Source organism: Melanerpes formicivorus, unplaced genomic scaffold (assembly GCF_026170545.1).
Source record: "Melanerpes formicivorus ecotype bairdi unplaced genomic scaffold, bMelFor1.0.p_v2 SCAF_15, whole genome shotgun sequence".
In the NCBI taxonomy this organism is placed as follows: Eukaryota; Metazoa; Chordata; class Aves; order Piciformes; family Picidae; genus Melanerpes; species Melanerpes formicivorus.
The window spans coordinates 2,202,666-2,219,969 of NW_027142367.1; the positions used below are offsets into that span (position 1 = coordinate 2,202,666).

The 17,304-nt window shown below is 44.2% G+C and overlaps 1 protein-coding gene across 1 annotated transcript; it reads right to left on the reverse strand.

The window, feature by feature from the left end:
* Positions 1-906: 906 nt before the first annotated feature.
* BAG1 (BAG cochaperone 1) lies at positions 907-16,825 on the reverse strand. The gene is made up of 7 exons (XM_068147450.1): positions 16,724-16,825; positions 12,654-12,782; positions 12,346-12,428; positions 11,524-11,637; positions 9,299-9,406; positions 4,500-4,562; positions 907-1,600 (listed from the first exon to the last, which is right to left on the reverse strand). Exons 1-7 carry the CDS (start codon positions 16,764-16,766, stop codon positions 1,511-1,513), a joined length of 630 nt encoding a protein of 209 aa, XP_068003551.1. The 5' UTR covers positions 16,767-16,825; the 3' UTR covers positions 907-1,510.
* Between the last annotated feature and the right edge of the window lie 479 nt (positions 16,826-17,304).

Consider the following 17,304-nt stretch of genomic DNA (forward strand, 5'->3'; position numbering starts at 1 on the left):
CAACAGCATTTTTCACTAAAGAAATGTACCTCCAGTTACAAATACCAAAGATGATACTTTAATAGTAATACTTCAGGTACTATTTCTTATAATTATCAGAAGATAATATCTTTTTATACACATTTCCTATTTCTATATTGAAAAGACAGACATCTCAAAATAGTCACATATGTATAAAGGCTCACTCCCTAAAGGCCATTTCAAAATATCTTCAGTCTGACTCCTTTGAGACAAAACAGGTTTTTTTCCCCCCCACAAACAGGCTCCTTAGCAGTCACTGCTTCACTATCTACTGTGGACATGACTGATCTCCTGACCATAAGCATCAGTGAAAAAGCAACTGCCATTATAGGTGTGTTACCTAGGGGCTCTGATCAGCAACTGCAAAGTTGGCTGCACCTACAGACAGTTACTATCTGCTGCAAATTTATTTTCCACCTAACAGAGGAGGTCACACGTGGCACATACCTGACTGCGAGAATCAGTTACACCCCTCAGATGCACAGCACTGCTAAACCAAGTTGTGTCACTTTGTAACGTGACCAAAACTCCATTAAAATTACCTTAATGGACTAGAAATAACCACTGCAATTTCCCATTAAATGCACAGCATCATGAATTCAGTATAATCAGGGGAAAAAAAAAAAAACAACTATGAAAAACCACTTTCAGAACAGCTCCTTAGTTATAGGTTGCTTGAACTGAACTCTTGGTGTACGAGCAGCATGAGTAATCTCCTTTCATTTCCTTACCCTAACTCAAGACAGAACACAAATGGTAAAAATAAGAATAACCTATAAAAAAAGAACCCCACAGTACATCTGAAATCCATGTAAAAGACCTACCTCTATATCAAGGAGCTCAGTAACGACTTAAAGCACCACTCAAAATTCAGTACCATACATGTTACAGTACATTCAATTTATTTTGACAATTTAAGGCTAAAATAGGAATGACTCCCTTATAGTCAAGCTTTCTTATATTTATAAATGCATACAAACATGAAAGTAGATACAAACACATAAGGGTTTTCTTATTGCTCTGAACCGTCTACTAGAATGTTCAACCCGCCCGCACATCATCTCGGTTTGCCTTTTTCACTCAAGCTGAAGTCCTACAACTGCAACTTAGGCCACTTGCAGGATTACAGACCTCCTTTGATTTGAGCTGCAAATAAATTTAAAGACACAGCAGACAAAACTGCCCATCACTGCAAACATCATGACTTTAGTTAACTAAACATTCACCCAGAAGATAAATAAGCACTTCGCCACAAAGATTATTTCTGCCATTCTTCGGGAAGGATTTTCTTTCCAAAAGAATAGGTCTAACCAAGCAGCAAACAAGACAATCAGCAACTGATGATTGGCTGGTACCAGTCTAACAGTCCGGGCTTTTTCAAAATGAAACAAACCAAAAAAAGTGGAATACGTGCTCCAAAACAAAGAGCAAACTTTTCTTCCTGCTCATAGAGCAATTATGTCTCCTAATTACGTAGGGCAACGCCTTCTCATTCTGCCAGTGCCAAATTCTTTGACTGTAGCTTGTCTATTTCTTGACCAATACTTCCTTCAATGGTATCACACTGGGCAAGAAAAACCTGCGAGCAAGAAACAAACAAATGTTATTGGAGGTCCAATTAGAGCAATGGCAGATGCTTCTCAAGGACAGAAACTGCGGTTCCCATCGTGAATTTGAAGAAGCCAACTCAACCACCACCCTCCAGTTCAGCTTTGACAACAGGTCAATTTTGGTGACAATTTTGGTCACCCTGAATCCCAAAGAAATATCATATTTGATAAGGCAGTAATGTGAAGTCATTGTGCCCCTGTACTCTGCATTGGTTAGGCCACACCTTGAGTTCTGTGTCCAGTTCTGGGCCCCTCAGTTTAGGAAGGACATTGAGACACTTGAACGTGTCCAGAGAAGGGCAACAAGGCTGGGGAGAGGCCTTGAGCACAAGCCCTATGAGGAGAGGCTGAGGGAGCTGGGATTGTTTAGCCTGGAGAAGAGGAGGCTCAGGGGTGACCTCATTGATCTCTACAACTACCTGAAAGGTGGTTGTAGCCAGGAAGGGGTTGGTCTCTTCTCTCAAGCAACCAGCACCAGAACAAGGGGACACAGTCTGCGCCAGGGGAAGTTTAGGTTCAAGGTGAGGAGAAAGTTCTTCATGGAGAGTCATTCGTCATTGGAATGTGCTGCCCAGTGAGGTGGTGGAGTCACCATCCCTGGAGGTGTTCAAGAGGGGATTGGACGTGGCACTTGGTGCCATGGTCTAGTCATGAGGTCTGTGGTGACAGGTTGGACTTGATGATTTTTGAGGTCTCTTCCAACCTTGGTGATACTGTGATCCTCACTTGTCCTGCCACTGAAGTACCTGAAGTACTTGGAGTTGACCCAGAGTTCATAAACAACAAGGATCACAACCATTAAGACAAGTTAGTGCTGCAGTTTGGAACATGACTTTTAAAGTCCTTTCTAAAGGCGTTCTGTAGCCAAGGGTGGTAGTCACAAGCCTATTCAGTCAAACCCTGAACAAGCTTTCCTCTAACCAAGGCCTCTTCTATTTCTGAGGACTACAGGGGTAACACAAACCCTTATCTTTATTAGTATTTTTGTGCCCCAAATGACAAAAGCCACATTCCAACAAGGGCAGTCCACAGCACCTTAAAGTTTCCTAGAACCTGCCCACAAATTCTAACAAGGATAGCAACCCACACACAGCAATTTAGAGTCAGCAGCCACTGGTCTATTTGCTTGTGCTGCACATAGTACACAGAAAGTGTCAGCATGTTTAACCAATTCTTTTAGGCCAATTCCAATGTATGTGAGCACACTGTAGTTTCTGAGCACTCTCCCACTGTCTACTCGGGTCTTGCACTCAGTTCTGCTATGCACGCACTATGTTTTAACAGGCAAGCCAGATCGATATTTCATGTTGTTAACATTAAAATTACACTAAGAAACTTCATTCCCTCTAAAGCAACAAACTGTTAGGCCAGGTGAACGTTTCTCAGTCATTATGGTTGTTTTGAATCATCTGTCTTCAACTAATCATTTGAGCCAGCATCAACTGAGGTGTAAGGGATGAAAAGTCAAGGCAGTAACAACTGCAGTTGCTGGCTGCAAGTGTTTTACATCTGTTGCCTGGTTTGGGAAGGCATGTGCTTGCCAGCAACACAAAGCAGCTAAAAGCTTGCCCTTATTATTCCCTACTTAGGAATAATAAGCATAACTTGCCATCATTTTCTTGCTCTGGAAAAACACACTTTTGGTCTGAAACCCCTAAGGTTCCTCTGCAGTAATCAAAGGGTTTATAACCTACAATTGCAGAACACTGTGCCTATAAAAGCACATAAATAATTCTGACTTCTGCTCAACAGAGCCTGTTTTATGTTTTAACAACAGTTCTTATACCAAGCCCTACTTATTTCTGCAATAACTTCACCCCAGAGTGCACCTCTAGTATCTTGTCATGAAGTTTATAGCCATACCTCTACTGCAATGTTTTACTGCTTTCATTAGAGCACATGGACTCCAGAACATGTCCAGGGCCCTATATAACATAACTATGCCAACAACTGTCTTTGTTTCAGTTTGTATTAAATGAACTTAACTCTGCACCTAAGTACAAAGTGTTCTGTCCATAAACCTATAACAAAAAACATTTCTACTATCAAGTACTTATTGTTAAGGTTTCCTCTAAAGCAGATGGCTATCTAAAAAAAAAAAAAGAGAGAGAGAAAAATTCATGGAAAGTACTTCATAAGGTTACAGTAAACTCTGTATGTGAATGCCAGGTACTTTCACAAACAATTTTTAGGAGTCTAACCTGTGACTGAAGCTACCAAATACAAATAAACCCAGTAACCTGGTAGCACTACCATTCTGCGAGGAGATGGAAGGACAAATTCCATTATTTATTACAAACATTCAGTTCATGATCTCAAAGGAAACAAGGCCTAGGAATTTATAAACATTGTACAGCAGCAGAGGAATTAAAAAACCCATCCCCCAGCACAACTGCTCTTCTGTACAGACTTTAAGTTAGAGACTTTGTGCCCATAGAAAGTTGGTCTGTTGCAATGGAAGTTAAATTCTCCACAGAGCACCACTGGCAACATCCAGAAGGGCATAGTTGACTGCATCCTTGTGCCCAGATCTCATTCATTACTCCAGCACACCAAGAAACAGGAAAGGAGGAATGATCCTGTTTACTTTATGAGTGATCCAGAACTAATTTACATCATCAGGCAGCCAAAAGGCCAACCACCAGTGTAAACTGCAGGCACTATCTGAAAACAGCATGACTTACAAAAATCTGAGGGTTTGTATGCTGTTTTATAAAGCTATTAAATATCTCTCAAATGGAAGTCATAAGAAACACCAATGCAAAGACAAACATTGAAAAAAAGCTAAGTGCTAAACAGATCTCATTTTCACAAATAGTTGGTATACAAATGCCTAGAATTAAACAACACAACAAAACAACAACTCACCTGAACCTTTTTTACCAATGCCTTCTTTTTCAGTTTGCAGTCACTGAAATTCTCTGGCAGAGTCTGCAGTAAAACAAACAAACAAGTTGATGCAGCTTAATACTGAATTAGCAAATTCAAGCTATAGCCAAAATTTAATGCATCAAAGACTGCTCTGAACAGGCATCCTGAAAATGCCATACCTGCTCAGTGAGAATGATTACAAAAGAAAGAATGTACAAGAAAAATTAATGAAGTCAAAAAAGTCAGGGAGGCAGCACGCTGATTACAAAGAACTGGGCTAAGAAATATACCACGTCTTTAGGTAACACAGAGCAACAGACTACATGCACTGCTTCTGTCTGCCATGGTACACATTACCTGTTCCACCAAGCTTCAACTGCAGTATTTTTCAGGCTGTAAGATGGACTAATTTCTCATTAACTCAATCACTTGCCATCATTAGAATGTACCACCAGCAATGCAGGCTTTGCCAGTCTGCTTAAGCTGTGTATCTGATCTTTTCTTGAATCTACTCATAGAAGGCAACAGACAGCAAGTGTTACAGACTGACAGATTTTAATTTCATTCAAACAGCATCCCTTTCTGTACTCCTACCACTCAATACATTCATGAATGCCATCTTAGCAGCTAATACACACTTTGTACTTTAGGAGCTATGTGAAATTTGGCTGTTGTTGGGGAGCGATGCTCAGGTTTATGATGCCTTTCTGAAATGGTAAGACACTTGTACATGGGATTATAATTATATAAAGTGTATGTGAATATTCTTAGAAACACTGGGCTCTCACTGGTGAAGATGCATAAAAATCTTCACTGTTTGCCACATCTGTATCTTTTATTTCCCACCCTACCTCCATATGAAGAATAAGTACCACTCTCCCTTTTGTTTCAGCTAAAATACAAGCATTTCTGAGAGGTTTACATATATAATAACAATTACATATGTTAAAAAAAAGGGCAATTAAAAAAACCCCAAACACCAAAACAAAACAAAAAACCCAAACAAACAAACTCCCCTCTTTTCTTCTAGTGTCTTATCAAACAAACATGGATTTAAACATAGGAGTCTTGTGCATAACCTAAGATGGAGTTAAAAATACAAAATGCACAAAATTCCACACCAAAGAAACAGTCCATCATAGGAAGTGAAACTGTAGGCATGGCTGAGACGCCAGGAAGTTCAGGGATCATACTGTTCCAGTATTTGTGCGTTGGGATGGAGTGAGGAAAGGCAAGGCACAGCTGGAGCTGAATTTGACAAAGGATGCAAGGAATAATAAGGCCTTCTACAGGTACATCAACCACAAAAGGAAGGTCAAAGGAAGTGTACTCCCCTGATAAGCAAGACTGGCAAAGAGGTAGCAAGAGACAAGAAGCCTGAGGTAGTCAACAACTTCTTTTGACAGTTGTCTCTCTTTTTTGACCTCTCTTCCAATGCCCTGTCAGTGAATGGATTGCGAGTGCAGGCCTGGGGAAGCAAAGTCCCTCTCACTGTAAGAGATCAGGTTTGTGGCTACCTGAGGAACCTAAACCTACACAAGTCTATGGGACCCAATGAAATGCATCCTCAAGTCTTGAGAGGACTGGACAATACAATTGTCAAGCCATTCTCCATAATATGTTAATAGTCATGGCAGTCAGGAATCATGGCAGGCTGGAAAAGGGGAAACATTGCACTCTTTTTTTTTTTAAGGCAGAAAAAAGGAGGAACCTGGAAACTCCTGACTGGTCAGTGTCACTTCTGTGCCTGGGAAGATAATGGAACAGAGCCTCCTAGAAGCTGTGATAAGGCACACAGAGGACCGGGAGGTGATTCAACATAGCCAGCACGGATTCACGAAGGGCAAACATTACCATATCAACTTAGTGGTCAGGTTTGTTCATTGACTTTGTTAGTTTGCTCTTAGAAGATGGGTGAGAGAAGGAATCTTCTGTTCCTGTAGTTCTAGCTTCCCCACCTGTTGCTCCAGTCCCAGTTTTCCCAAACAGTGGATAAAACTCGTACCATGTTTTAACACTTCCCTTCAAAATCAGAAGGGAAGCTTTCCCCCTTGCAAAGAGCTTCTGTGTGAGACTGCAACTCCTGAAACAGAACTAGAAACTGAACATATTTCTTTCAGTTGAAAAGATGATTACCAGCATCACAGATGCATGAGGTCAGTATGCACATTAAGGGACATGCCCTTCCACATGCAAAACAGTGCAGTGTTATCTTACAAACAGGGATAGAAATATCTAAGAAATAAAAGTTATGAGGTTTGGGGGTTTTCCCTAATTGATGTTCATCCCCTTATTACTAAAATGCCTTGTTTGCCCTGAGACACCTTCTATCACTTATGTATCCTTTCAAAATTCTCTTATTTTGTGAGAAAGAGGAGGAGAAGCTTTGAAAGTAAGTTACCAGATTAATACCAGCAATCTGTCATGCATATCTGAAGGGGGCCTACAAGAAGGTTGGGGAGGGACTTCCCAGGATATCAGGGAGTGATAGGACTAGGGGGGATGGAATGAAGCTGGAGGTGGGGAGATTCAGGCTGGATGTGAGGAAGAAGTTCTTCACCGTGGGAATGGTGAAGCCCTGGAATGGGTTGTCCAGGGAGGTGGTTGAGGCCCTGTCCCTGGAGGTGTTTAAGCCCAGGCTGGATGAGGCTCTGGCCAGCCTGATGTAGAGTGAGGTGTCCCTGCCCATGGCAGGGGGGTTGGAACTAGATGATCCTTGTGGTCCCTTCCAACCCTGAATGATACTATGATATAAGTTCTCTTACTGGTGCCAGTTCTATGCTAGTCACTGCTGATTTACATATTGTTGCCTGACTTCCCTGAATTTACAGCACAGGATAGGTTCAGAAGCTGTTATTACTTTTTCAGCAATGGTCTGTCCAAAATGAAATCTTTTTACCAGGTGGTACATATCCATTTTCCAAAACACAGCTCCAGGGATGGTGACTCCACCACCTCCCTGGGCAGCACATTCCAACAGCTAACAATTCTCTCTGTGAAGAACTTTCTCCTCACCTTGAGCCTAAACTTCCCCTGGTGCAGCCCGAGACCAGGTAATTCTTCAGGACCTCCTTGCTCCTATGCAATGCAGAATACATGGCTATGGATTTGTTTGGTTTCTTTTGCCAGACCTGTACTGTTGCCATGAAGTATAACATGACATTTTGCCAAGACAAACTAGAAGGCTAAATGTAGAGTAAAGGATATCCATTTCATGTAGTCCTAACAGGTTTCTGCCCCAAATGAATGTCTTCTGCAGAATGGAGATGAATATACAGGCATTAATGTCACCATTTAAAAACAGATGCTGAGAAGTATCAGAGTATAACTAAGGTTGGAAGACACCTCGAGGATCATCGAGTCCAACCTATCAACACAGACCCCATGACTAGACCATGGCACCAAGTGCCACGTCCAATCTCCTCTTGAACACCTCCAGGGACGGTGACTCCACCACCTCCCTGGGCAGCCCATTCCAATGATGAACAACTCGCTCAGTGAAGAACCTTTCTCCTCACCTTGAGTCTAAACCTCCCCTGGAGCAGCTTGAGACTGTGTGCCCTTGTTCTGGTGCTGGTTGCCTGGGAGAAGAGGCCAACCCCTTCCTGGCTACAACCACCTTTCAGATAGGTGTAGAGAACAATGAGGTCACCACTGAGCCTCCTCTTCTCCAGGCTAAACAATCCCAGCTCCCTCAGCCTCTCCTCATAGGGCTTGTGTTCAAGGCCTCTCACCAGCCTCGGTGCCCTTCTCTGGACACGTTCAAGTGTTTTGATGTCCTTCTTAAACTGAAGGGCCCAGAACTGGACACAGGACTCAAGGTGTGGCCTAACCAGGGCTGAGTACAGGGGCAGAATGACTTCCCTGCTCCTGTTGGTCACACTATTCCTGATCCAGGCCAGGATGCCATTGGCCTTCTTGGCCACCTGGGCACACTGCTGGCTCATGTTTAGGCGGCTGTTGATCAGCACACCCAGGTCCCTCTCTGTTTGGGAGCTCTCCAGCCACTCCGACCCCAGCCTGTAGCCCTGCATGGGATTGCTGTGGCCAATGTGCAGCACCCGGCACTTGGACTTGTTGAATGTAATCATATTGGACTCTGCCCATCTGTCCAGTCTGTCAAGGTCCCTCTGCAGAGCCTTTCTACACTCTAACTGACTAACATCTGCTCCTAACTTGGTGTCATCTGCAAACTTGCTGATGACTGACTCAATCCCCTCATCCAGATCATCAGTAAAGATGTTAAAGAGGATGGGGCCCAGCACTGATCCCTGGGGAATGCCACTGGTAACTGGCCGCCAGCTGGATGTGGCACCATTCACCACCACTCTCTGGGCTTGGCCCTCCAGCCAGTTCCTAACCCAGGACAGAGTGTTTCGGTCCAAGCCACAAGCTGACAGCTTAGACAACAGTTTACTGTGGGGGGACGGTGTCAAAGGCCTTGCTGAAGTCCAGGTAGACCACATCCACAGGCCTCCCCATGTCCACCAGACGGGTCACCTGATCACAGAAGGAGATCAGGTTGGAGAGGCAGGACCTGCCCTTCCTAAATCCATGTTGGCTGGACCTGATCCTTGGCCATCCTTCAGGTGCACAGTTATTGCCATAGTCCTTGTGGAGACATACAAGGGCAAGAGCTGGACATTAAAGGAAAAATGAGCAAACCAATTTACTAATTTTCAAACCATTTTTTTTAAATTTACTTTCTCACATATCAAATAAATGAACAAGAAAGATATATTCTTAACAGTAACTTTCTACTGGGAATTGCCTCTGGTGTATGGTTATTTACTTACAATGGCATCGATCTGTTCCAGGGTCTTCATGAACTGCTCAGCAGTTCCTTTTATCCTCTTGTCCAGCTGTTTTAGTGCTTCTGCTTGGAGATCTTTTGCTAAAAATCCCTGAGGAGGGAAAATAGGGAAAGAAAGACATAATTATTCCATAGCCTAACAGAATACTCTAGCTAAGAAGATGTGACAATTCTCCACAGCAGAAAACATCTTTAACTATTTCTGCAAGTTGCAAGTATGATAGGGAGTCCAATCGAAATCTGTGGTCTACCCATCCTTGAAATGCTAAATGCAAGAGCTACATGTCAAACAATGCAACAGGTAACAGACTTTTTCTTCTGGACTTTTAGGAAACTTTTCCCATTTTTCCAGATCTAAAGAATATAATAAATGCAATTTACTGATGATGGACTCAATGCCCTCATCCAGATCATCAATAAAGATGTTAAAGAGCATGGGGCCCAGCACTGATCCCTGGGGCACACCACTAGTGACTGGCCACCAGCTGGATGTGGCACCATTCACCACCACTCTCTGGGCTTGGCCCTCCAGCCAGTTCCTAACCCAATGCAGTGTGCTGCTGTCCAAGCCATGGGCTGGCAGCTTGGCCAGGAGTTTGCTATGGGGGACAGTGTCAAAGGCCTTGCTGAACTCCAGGCAGACTACATCCACAGGCGTCCCCACATCCACCAGGTGGGTCACCTGATCATAGAAGGAGATCAGGTTGGTCAGGCAGGACCTGCCCTTCCTAAATCCATGCTGGCTGGGCCTGATCCCTTGGCCATCCTCTTAAGTGCTGTGTGATTGCACTCAAGATGACCTGTTCCATGATCTTGCCTGGCACTCAGGTCAGGCTGACAGGCCTGTAATTCCCTGGCTCATCTAACCGGCCCTTCTTATGGATGGGCACCACGTTGGCCAGCTTCCAGTCTTCTGGGACTGTGCTGGGTTGAGGCAGCCCCCTTCCCCACCACTGGTAACAATAAACACTCAGACAAACGGATTGCAAAAGTGATGGAAAGTTTAAATAGAAAGCAGTGAACATTTACAGAAAGCCAAAAGCGCAGTGACAAAGAAAGATCCCAAAACACACCCAGAGAGATCCCATCCCCACCTGAGGGTACACCCAAGACCCCCAGGGCTCCTCCTTCCCCCCCCACTGCTAGGCGAGTCTCAGCTGGCCAGATCTGAGACTGCCCATCCCCCCGTGGCCTTGGGCCTAGCCAGGCTCAAACCCAGAAGACATCTCCCCCAGTTACCAGCTGACAGAGGAGGAAGAGAAGAGAGCATGCTAGACTCCGCACTGGATCTTATAGTGGAGCAAAGAAATGTGGTAGGAAATACTACATAATTTCCTGTATCCACCCCTCTGGGCTGGACTTCTGGACACAGGAAGTAAACATTGCAGGGGGGCACCCAGCTCAAACTGCAACAGGGACCTCTCCAGTGAGCCAGGACTCCATATGAGGAATAAGTATCATTCTCCCTTTTGTTTCAGCTAAAATGCAAGCATTTCTGAGAGGTTTACATATGTAATACCTGCAAAGCCTCTCTACCCTCCAGCAGATCAACTCCTGCCCCCAGCTTGGTGTCATCTGCAAATTTACTGATGATGGACTCAATGCCCTCATCCAGATTATCAATAAAGATGTTAAAGAGCATGGGGCCCAGCACTGATCCCTGGGGCACACCACTAGTGACTGGCCACCAGCTGAATGTGGCACCATTCACCACCACTCTCTGGGCTCAGCCCTCCAGCCAGTTCCTAACCCATCGCAGTGTGCTCCCATCCAAGCCACAGGCTGACAGCTTGGCCAGAAGTTTGCTGTGGGGGACACAGAGAGAGTGATTGCCCTTTCAAATGGGCTGTCTGGGGAGGTGGTGGAGTCACCATCATTGGAAGTGTTCAGGAGGAGACTTGACAGGGTGCTTGGTGCCACGGTTTGGTTGATTAGGTGGTGTTGGATGATAGGTCGGATGTGATGATCTTGAAGGTCTCTTCCAACCTGGTCTGGTCTATTCTATTCTATTCTATTGTACCTTCTTCCAAACAGTGCCATATTTCTATTTTGCAAACTCATAAACAGCATTTGAAATTCAGTAAGAGTTTTACAGGACCCTTGGACAGTGTTACTGAGTACTCAAAACCTTTAAACATTATTTTTAAAATACACATATACCTACAAAACTGTTTGGCAAAGACATAAAAAGACACAAAACTGACATACCTTCTGGATACCTGTGAACTCTTTATTAACTTCCTCTAACTTATGAGCTATTTGCTCCACTGAGTTCTCCAAATCTTTTAGCTTCTTTAATTCAGCCTCTTCTTCTGGACTATTCTGTGTATTCAAAACCACAGCATTAACAACTACAGAACAAAGAGAGACACTACACAGCTAAAACTGCAACAGTGGTGATGCAGACATAGACTCACACTGACTTAAAATACATACTACATTGTGGTTATTCTTTCCACATCTATCAAATGTGCTTCTTCTACAGCTTAATTACAAACCCAATCAAAGGGGTAATGCATACAAATACAACAAATGAGATTCATTTTAAGAGAAAATGGAAAAGTGCAGACTTTGTTTTTGTTATCTTAGCATCTTTAAAGTAGAGGCAAGGGATATCACAAATTACTACTTTTCCTCTACTTGTCAGAGCAGCCATGAATCCTTTCACAAGAAATAATGCAGAGGACTCAGGAGCCTACAGCTTTTCTGATCTTTTCTTTTTTTATCATTTTAAACCAGAAAAACAAGATGAGCAGATATGGTCATCAATGCACAGAAGAGTCATGGGTATTGACAAGCAATGGATTAGGCAGAATTTTGTCAGTAAGGTAAGGCAGAAGCCAGTCAATAATGTAATTTCAGAAATGCACAGATTGCAGAGTTATTTGCAGAGCAATGCGAGACTGAACTAAACTTTGTGGGTAGGTAGAGAAGATAAGCTTCATGATGTAACCTGTTCAGAAGAGGAATCAGTGATGGAAATGACAATAATTTAAGAGAAAAAATAAAAGGCCCAAAGGAAACACTTACCCTTTTCCCAATCAACATGACTTTGCAACCATTTTTAACACCAAGTGCAGACAATGGCTGTTCCAATTCTTTCAGAGACTTCCCTAAATGGAAAACGAGAGAGGAAAAGAACAGGTGAAAAATAACTTTGTAGCATAAGAACATCTTTCTGAAGACATTCAAAACATGGACACCTGAAAGTGATTAGTATGAAAGGTATCATCTACTAGCATAAGAACATCTTTTTGAAGACATTCAAAACAGACACCTGAAACTGATTAGGATGAAAGGCATCATCTTTAAGAGCCATGGACAGATTTAGAAGTTACCTTTGTATATCAGCTTCTGAAAAGGAACTGGAACTCCAGTAACTTGTTCAATAAGTGCAGCCATGTCTTGTAGTGTAGGTTCACCATCTTCTTGCTGAGAAGCAACCTGAATACTGTGTTTCTCATTACCTATCAAAAACCAATAATGCTTATTGTAACCCAGAAAATACTACAGAGCATCATTTTCAAATATTTATTCCCACCCATACAGAAAGTTCTCAAATCATTGATTCCTATGTACAATCACAATTTTCAATCAAAGGTTTCTCTTAGCATTTTCCTTCATCTTAAGAATAATTTACCTCATCTGAAAATTTTGTCTTGCACTTGAATAACCTGAGGAGTTCAATCAGGCATATTATACTGGCATAATATTCCTGTTAAATACTATCCCCCACCTCTTTTTAAGAGTGCAGATGGTATCCAGGCAACTCACAAGCTACACACCTTCCTGACACATTTCATTTCCTACCTGCAGGAATGTTTCATGATATGAGCCTTGAGGCATCTGAGAGACTTCACCACCTCCTTTGCTCCCTACTCCTCATACATAAAAAGCCAACAATGAATGTCTACCTTGTCTCCCCTCCACCAGCCACCTGAGAGAATTCTCACAGCGCAAAAACTATTCCTTCCCATAATACTGCTGATATGCAGCCTTGACCTCTTTGACAATTCTCTATGTCACCTTCCACTTAGGGAGCATCCCATTCAGATCCCCAAAGATTACTTGCATGCAAACAGCAGAAAGTTCTTCTGAAAAAAAAAGAGGAGTATAGACCCTTCCTATAACCTTCTGCTCATGCCTGTCAATCTGAATGCACCCACAGGAATAAGACACCACTGGCTGCAGGGGAAATCAAGACAGGTATTTTTTCACTTTGCAAGAAAAGAGAACTCCTTAACAAATACCAGAACAAAAACTGCTACATACCACCATTTTATCTGAAGTGTACATATCTTTAACAAAGAAGAGTGCTAGAAAAATTGACTTCAAAATGTTCCAGCCTCCCAGAGACACACAACAAGCGACACTATGGCCGCAAAACTTTGTCAGCTTCAACAATATTTCTTAATTTCAATATGGTTTTAAGTTCAAATTATACAAACTCTCCTCCAAGCATTTTCCATAAACAGACTTTCTTCCCAGATAGTTTTGGGGGGAAAAAAAACCACAAACAACAAAGGTCCTAATCTCAATGGATATCAAAAGGTTCTTTTGAAACATAAAACTGCTTTGTGCAAGAGCAGCTCCTGTCAGCAGCTGAGAGAAAAAAAAACCAAACAAGAGAAGAGCCAAAGTTTGCACAGCAACAGAAACAGAAAGTTTTAATGATGATTTATGAGTATCAATTTAGGCTGACTGTAACAAACATTTATCTGCAAACTCACAATGGAAAATACCTAAGGGGTAAGAACTGACTGGTATCACAGCTCGTCAGTTTGCTGCAGCACATGACAGTACTAATTTTAAGCAACCACTAGAGCAAAATTCCTAAATATTCCTTAATACATACATTTAAGAAACAAATCAATTCAGTTTCTTGCAAATTGTCAAGTGATAAATGTAGGCCTACTAACATTCTTTCTTAACCCTTTCCTCCATCATTCCTCACTTTCACTCATGCCTGGAAAACTGTAAAAGCATCATCTGAGCTAACTAGGAAACCAGCACCTGACCACAGCAGGTAGATATGGCTGAAGTCTGAGATGAATAGGCCTTCTATTTGCTATTTTCTTTCATTATAAAGTAACTACCAGATAAGAGATCAACTGGAAAGATAAAGACATTCCCAGACAAGAAGACTGCTGGCACATGGCAAGATGCTGGAATTATAAATATGTTAATATCATTCAGTAATTGTCATTTTTTACAAGAAAACCCCAAGGATCAAGTGGAGCTTTCTGAAGTTATCAATAATCACACAAATAGGGAGGATTTCAGAGTTCCTCACCAAAGACTTAGATAAAATAGACAGGTTTTAAATTAAATACTTTTACAACATGATGCAGCAGTTTAAAAACATGAAGGAGCAGGCAGAAGTAAACAATAAGCTCTAAAGGTGGAAAGAAGATAGTGCCAAAAGGGAAGAGCAGAAGAAATTATTATTTAATAATTTAAAAATAATCCATTAAAAAAAATTAACAAGTTTTCTTAACAAAGACCAGCTGATGAACACCGTGCTGACTAACCTCACTAACCTTCCCATTCCTCCAACTGCCTCACCCAGATGCACTTCATCAGCATGCATAGAATCATCGAATCAGTAAGATTAGAAAAGACCTCAAAGATCATCAAGTCCAACCTGCCACCCAACACCTCATGACTAGACCATGGCTTCAAGTGCCATGTCCAATCCCCTCTTGAACACCTCCAGGGACAGTGACTCCACCACCTCCCTGGGCAGCACATTCCAATGGCAAATTACTCTTTCTATGAAGAACTTTCTCCTCACCTCAAGCCTAAACTTCCCCTGTCCTCTTGTTCCGGTGCTGGTTGCTTGAGAGAAGAGACCAACCCCTTCCTGGCTACAACCACCTTTCAGGTAGTTGTAGAGAGCAATGAGGTCTCCCCTGAGCCTCCTCTTCTCCAGGCTAAACAACCCCAGCTCCCCCAGCCTCTCTTCACAGGGCTTGTGCTTGAGACCTCTCCCCAGCCTCTTTGCCCTTCTCTGGACATGCTCAAGTGTCTCAATATCCTTCTTAAACTGAGGGGCCCAGAACTGGACACAGTACTCAAGGTGTGGCCTAACCAATGCAGAGTACAGGAGCACAATGACTTCCCTGCTCCTGCTGGCCACACCACTTCTGATGCAGGCCAGGATGCCATTGGCCTTCTTGTCCACCTGGGCACACTGCTGGCTCATGTTCTGCCAGTTGTCAACCAGTACCCCTAGGTCGCTTTCTGCCTGGCTGATCTCCAGCCACTCTGACCCACGCTGTAATCAAGGTAGTTTCACAGTACTTTTTTTTCCAAGGCATTTTCCATCTTACAACAACTGTGGATTCCAGGCTATTCTTACCTCTTTGTAGTAACCATTTACACACTAACTACATTTTTCCTTTCAACTTCTTTTCCGTCCTCCTCTTTCTCTTCCTGAGATTAAAAAGGCTCAATCTATCAGCTGGCTTTTGAGTAACCTGTTTCATCAGGCTGGTCCATACTAAAGAAAGCACCACTTTGTCGTAATCTTGCAATCACTAACTACAAACATCCAAACTTATTCAACAAACAAGAGAGCCCATCAGGTAGCACTTGCTTTTAATGCACAGTCCTGACTTCAGTGATTTAATGTAGCTGAATTCTAGTCCCATAAACAATTTCTGCTTTGTGGTCTGGCAAGGACAGCCTTGTCATCTACTCCCACCATCTACAGTTGATCTCAGTCACACAGCATATTTGATCATCATGTTGATATGGAAAAAGTTGGGTCTGGTGATTTATTATTCTTTCCTTTCTGTTGGATCAGCATAAGTGAACGGGCTTGAAGGAGGCGGTAGCAAAACGCGGTCAGCAGAGGAGTGAAACCTTACAGTAGCAGCCAGGACCCAGACCAGGCTAAGGAGGGAGCGATCCGTGTCCTCCTGAAGCCGAGGGAGGCTCGGCCGCTGGCCCTGCGAGGCCGAGAACGCTGCCGGCATCCCGCTGACAGCCGCAGACCCGCGCAGGCGCCAGCGGCATTTTCTGCCTCCTGGAAGCTGCAGCTACTGACACTCAGCCGTCAAAAGCAGTCACACACGCAATCCCCCCACCGCTTCGCGCCGCCGCCCCAGCGCTTCCCCTTGACCCCTAGCACCAGGAGGGCAGGCACGGGCCTGTCCGCCCTGCAGTGTTGGGCGACAGTTAACGGCCGAGGCAAGGTTCGCGGTGGGGGTGCACAGAGTGCGTGTCCAAGGTCCGCGGGGTACGGGACCTCCCGAAGCTGGGACCCGACTCGCAGTGCCGCTGGGGCCCGAAGGACCGGAGCCAGTTCAGGGTAAGGAGCGCCGGGGGACGCGCCGTGAGCCGCGCTAGACTCGGTAGCGGCTGAAGGTAGCCCCCAACCCCCACCTCCTCGAGCGGCTCTTACTGTAAGTGACGGTGACGGTAACGGGAGCTCCAGGCGCCGCCATCTCACACCGCCGCAAGAAAACCGTTGTACAGGCGCTGCCTGGGGCGCGCCGCTAGGTCGTCACTTCCGCCTCTGCCCGGAAGGGATGAGGCGGCAGGATGTGACGTAGCAGGAGACCGACGAGCTGCTGTTTGCGGGTGGCGCTGTCGGGGTGGCGATGTCAGCCGTGTGGCGCGAGCGCGGAAACCATCAAGCGCATCAGACCTGCCGCGGCGTGACTAGAGGCAGGTCCTGCGACTGACCGCCAGGCTCGGCAACTGCTGCCGGTGCACAAACCCAGCCTCGAACCCGCGTCCAGTGAATGAACCCCCAGCAGCTTTTCCTAATGGCTTTTATTGCTGCTCCGAGCAGCTCCTGACAGCAGCAGAGGCACGGCCAAAGCAAGCTCGGGGTAAAGGTGACGTTGCACAAGGCAGCGTGAGAGGCTTTCGGGATCAAAACCAAACTCCACCTTTGGCAAATCCTGTGCTTGAGCAGCACAGGACGCTGGCGACGAGGGGGTGTTATTAATGACAAAGCCAATTAATGTCGATGAAATA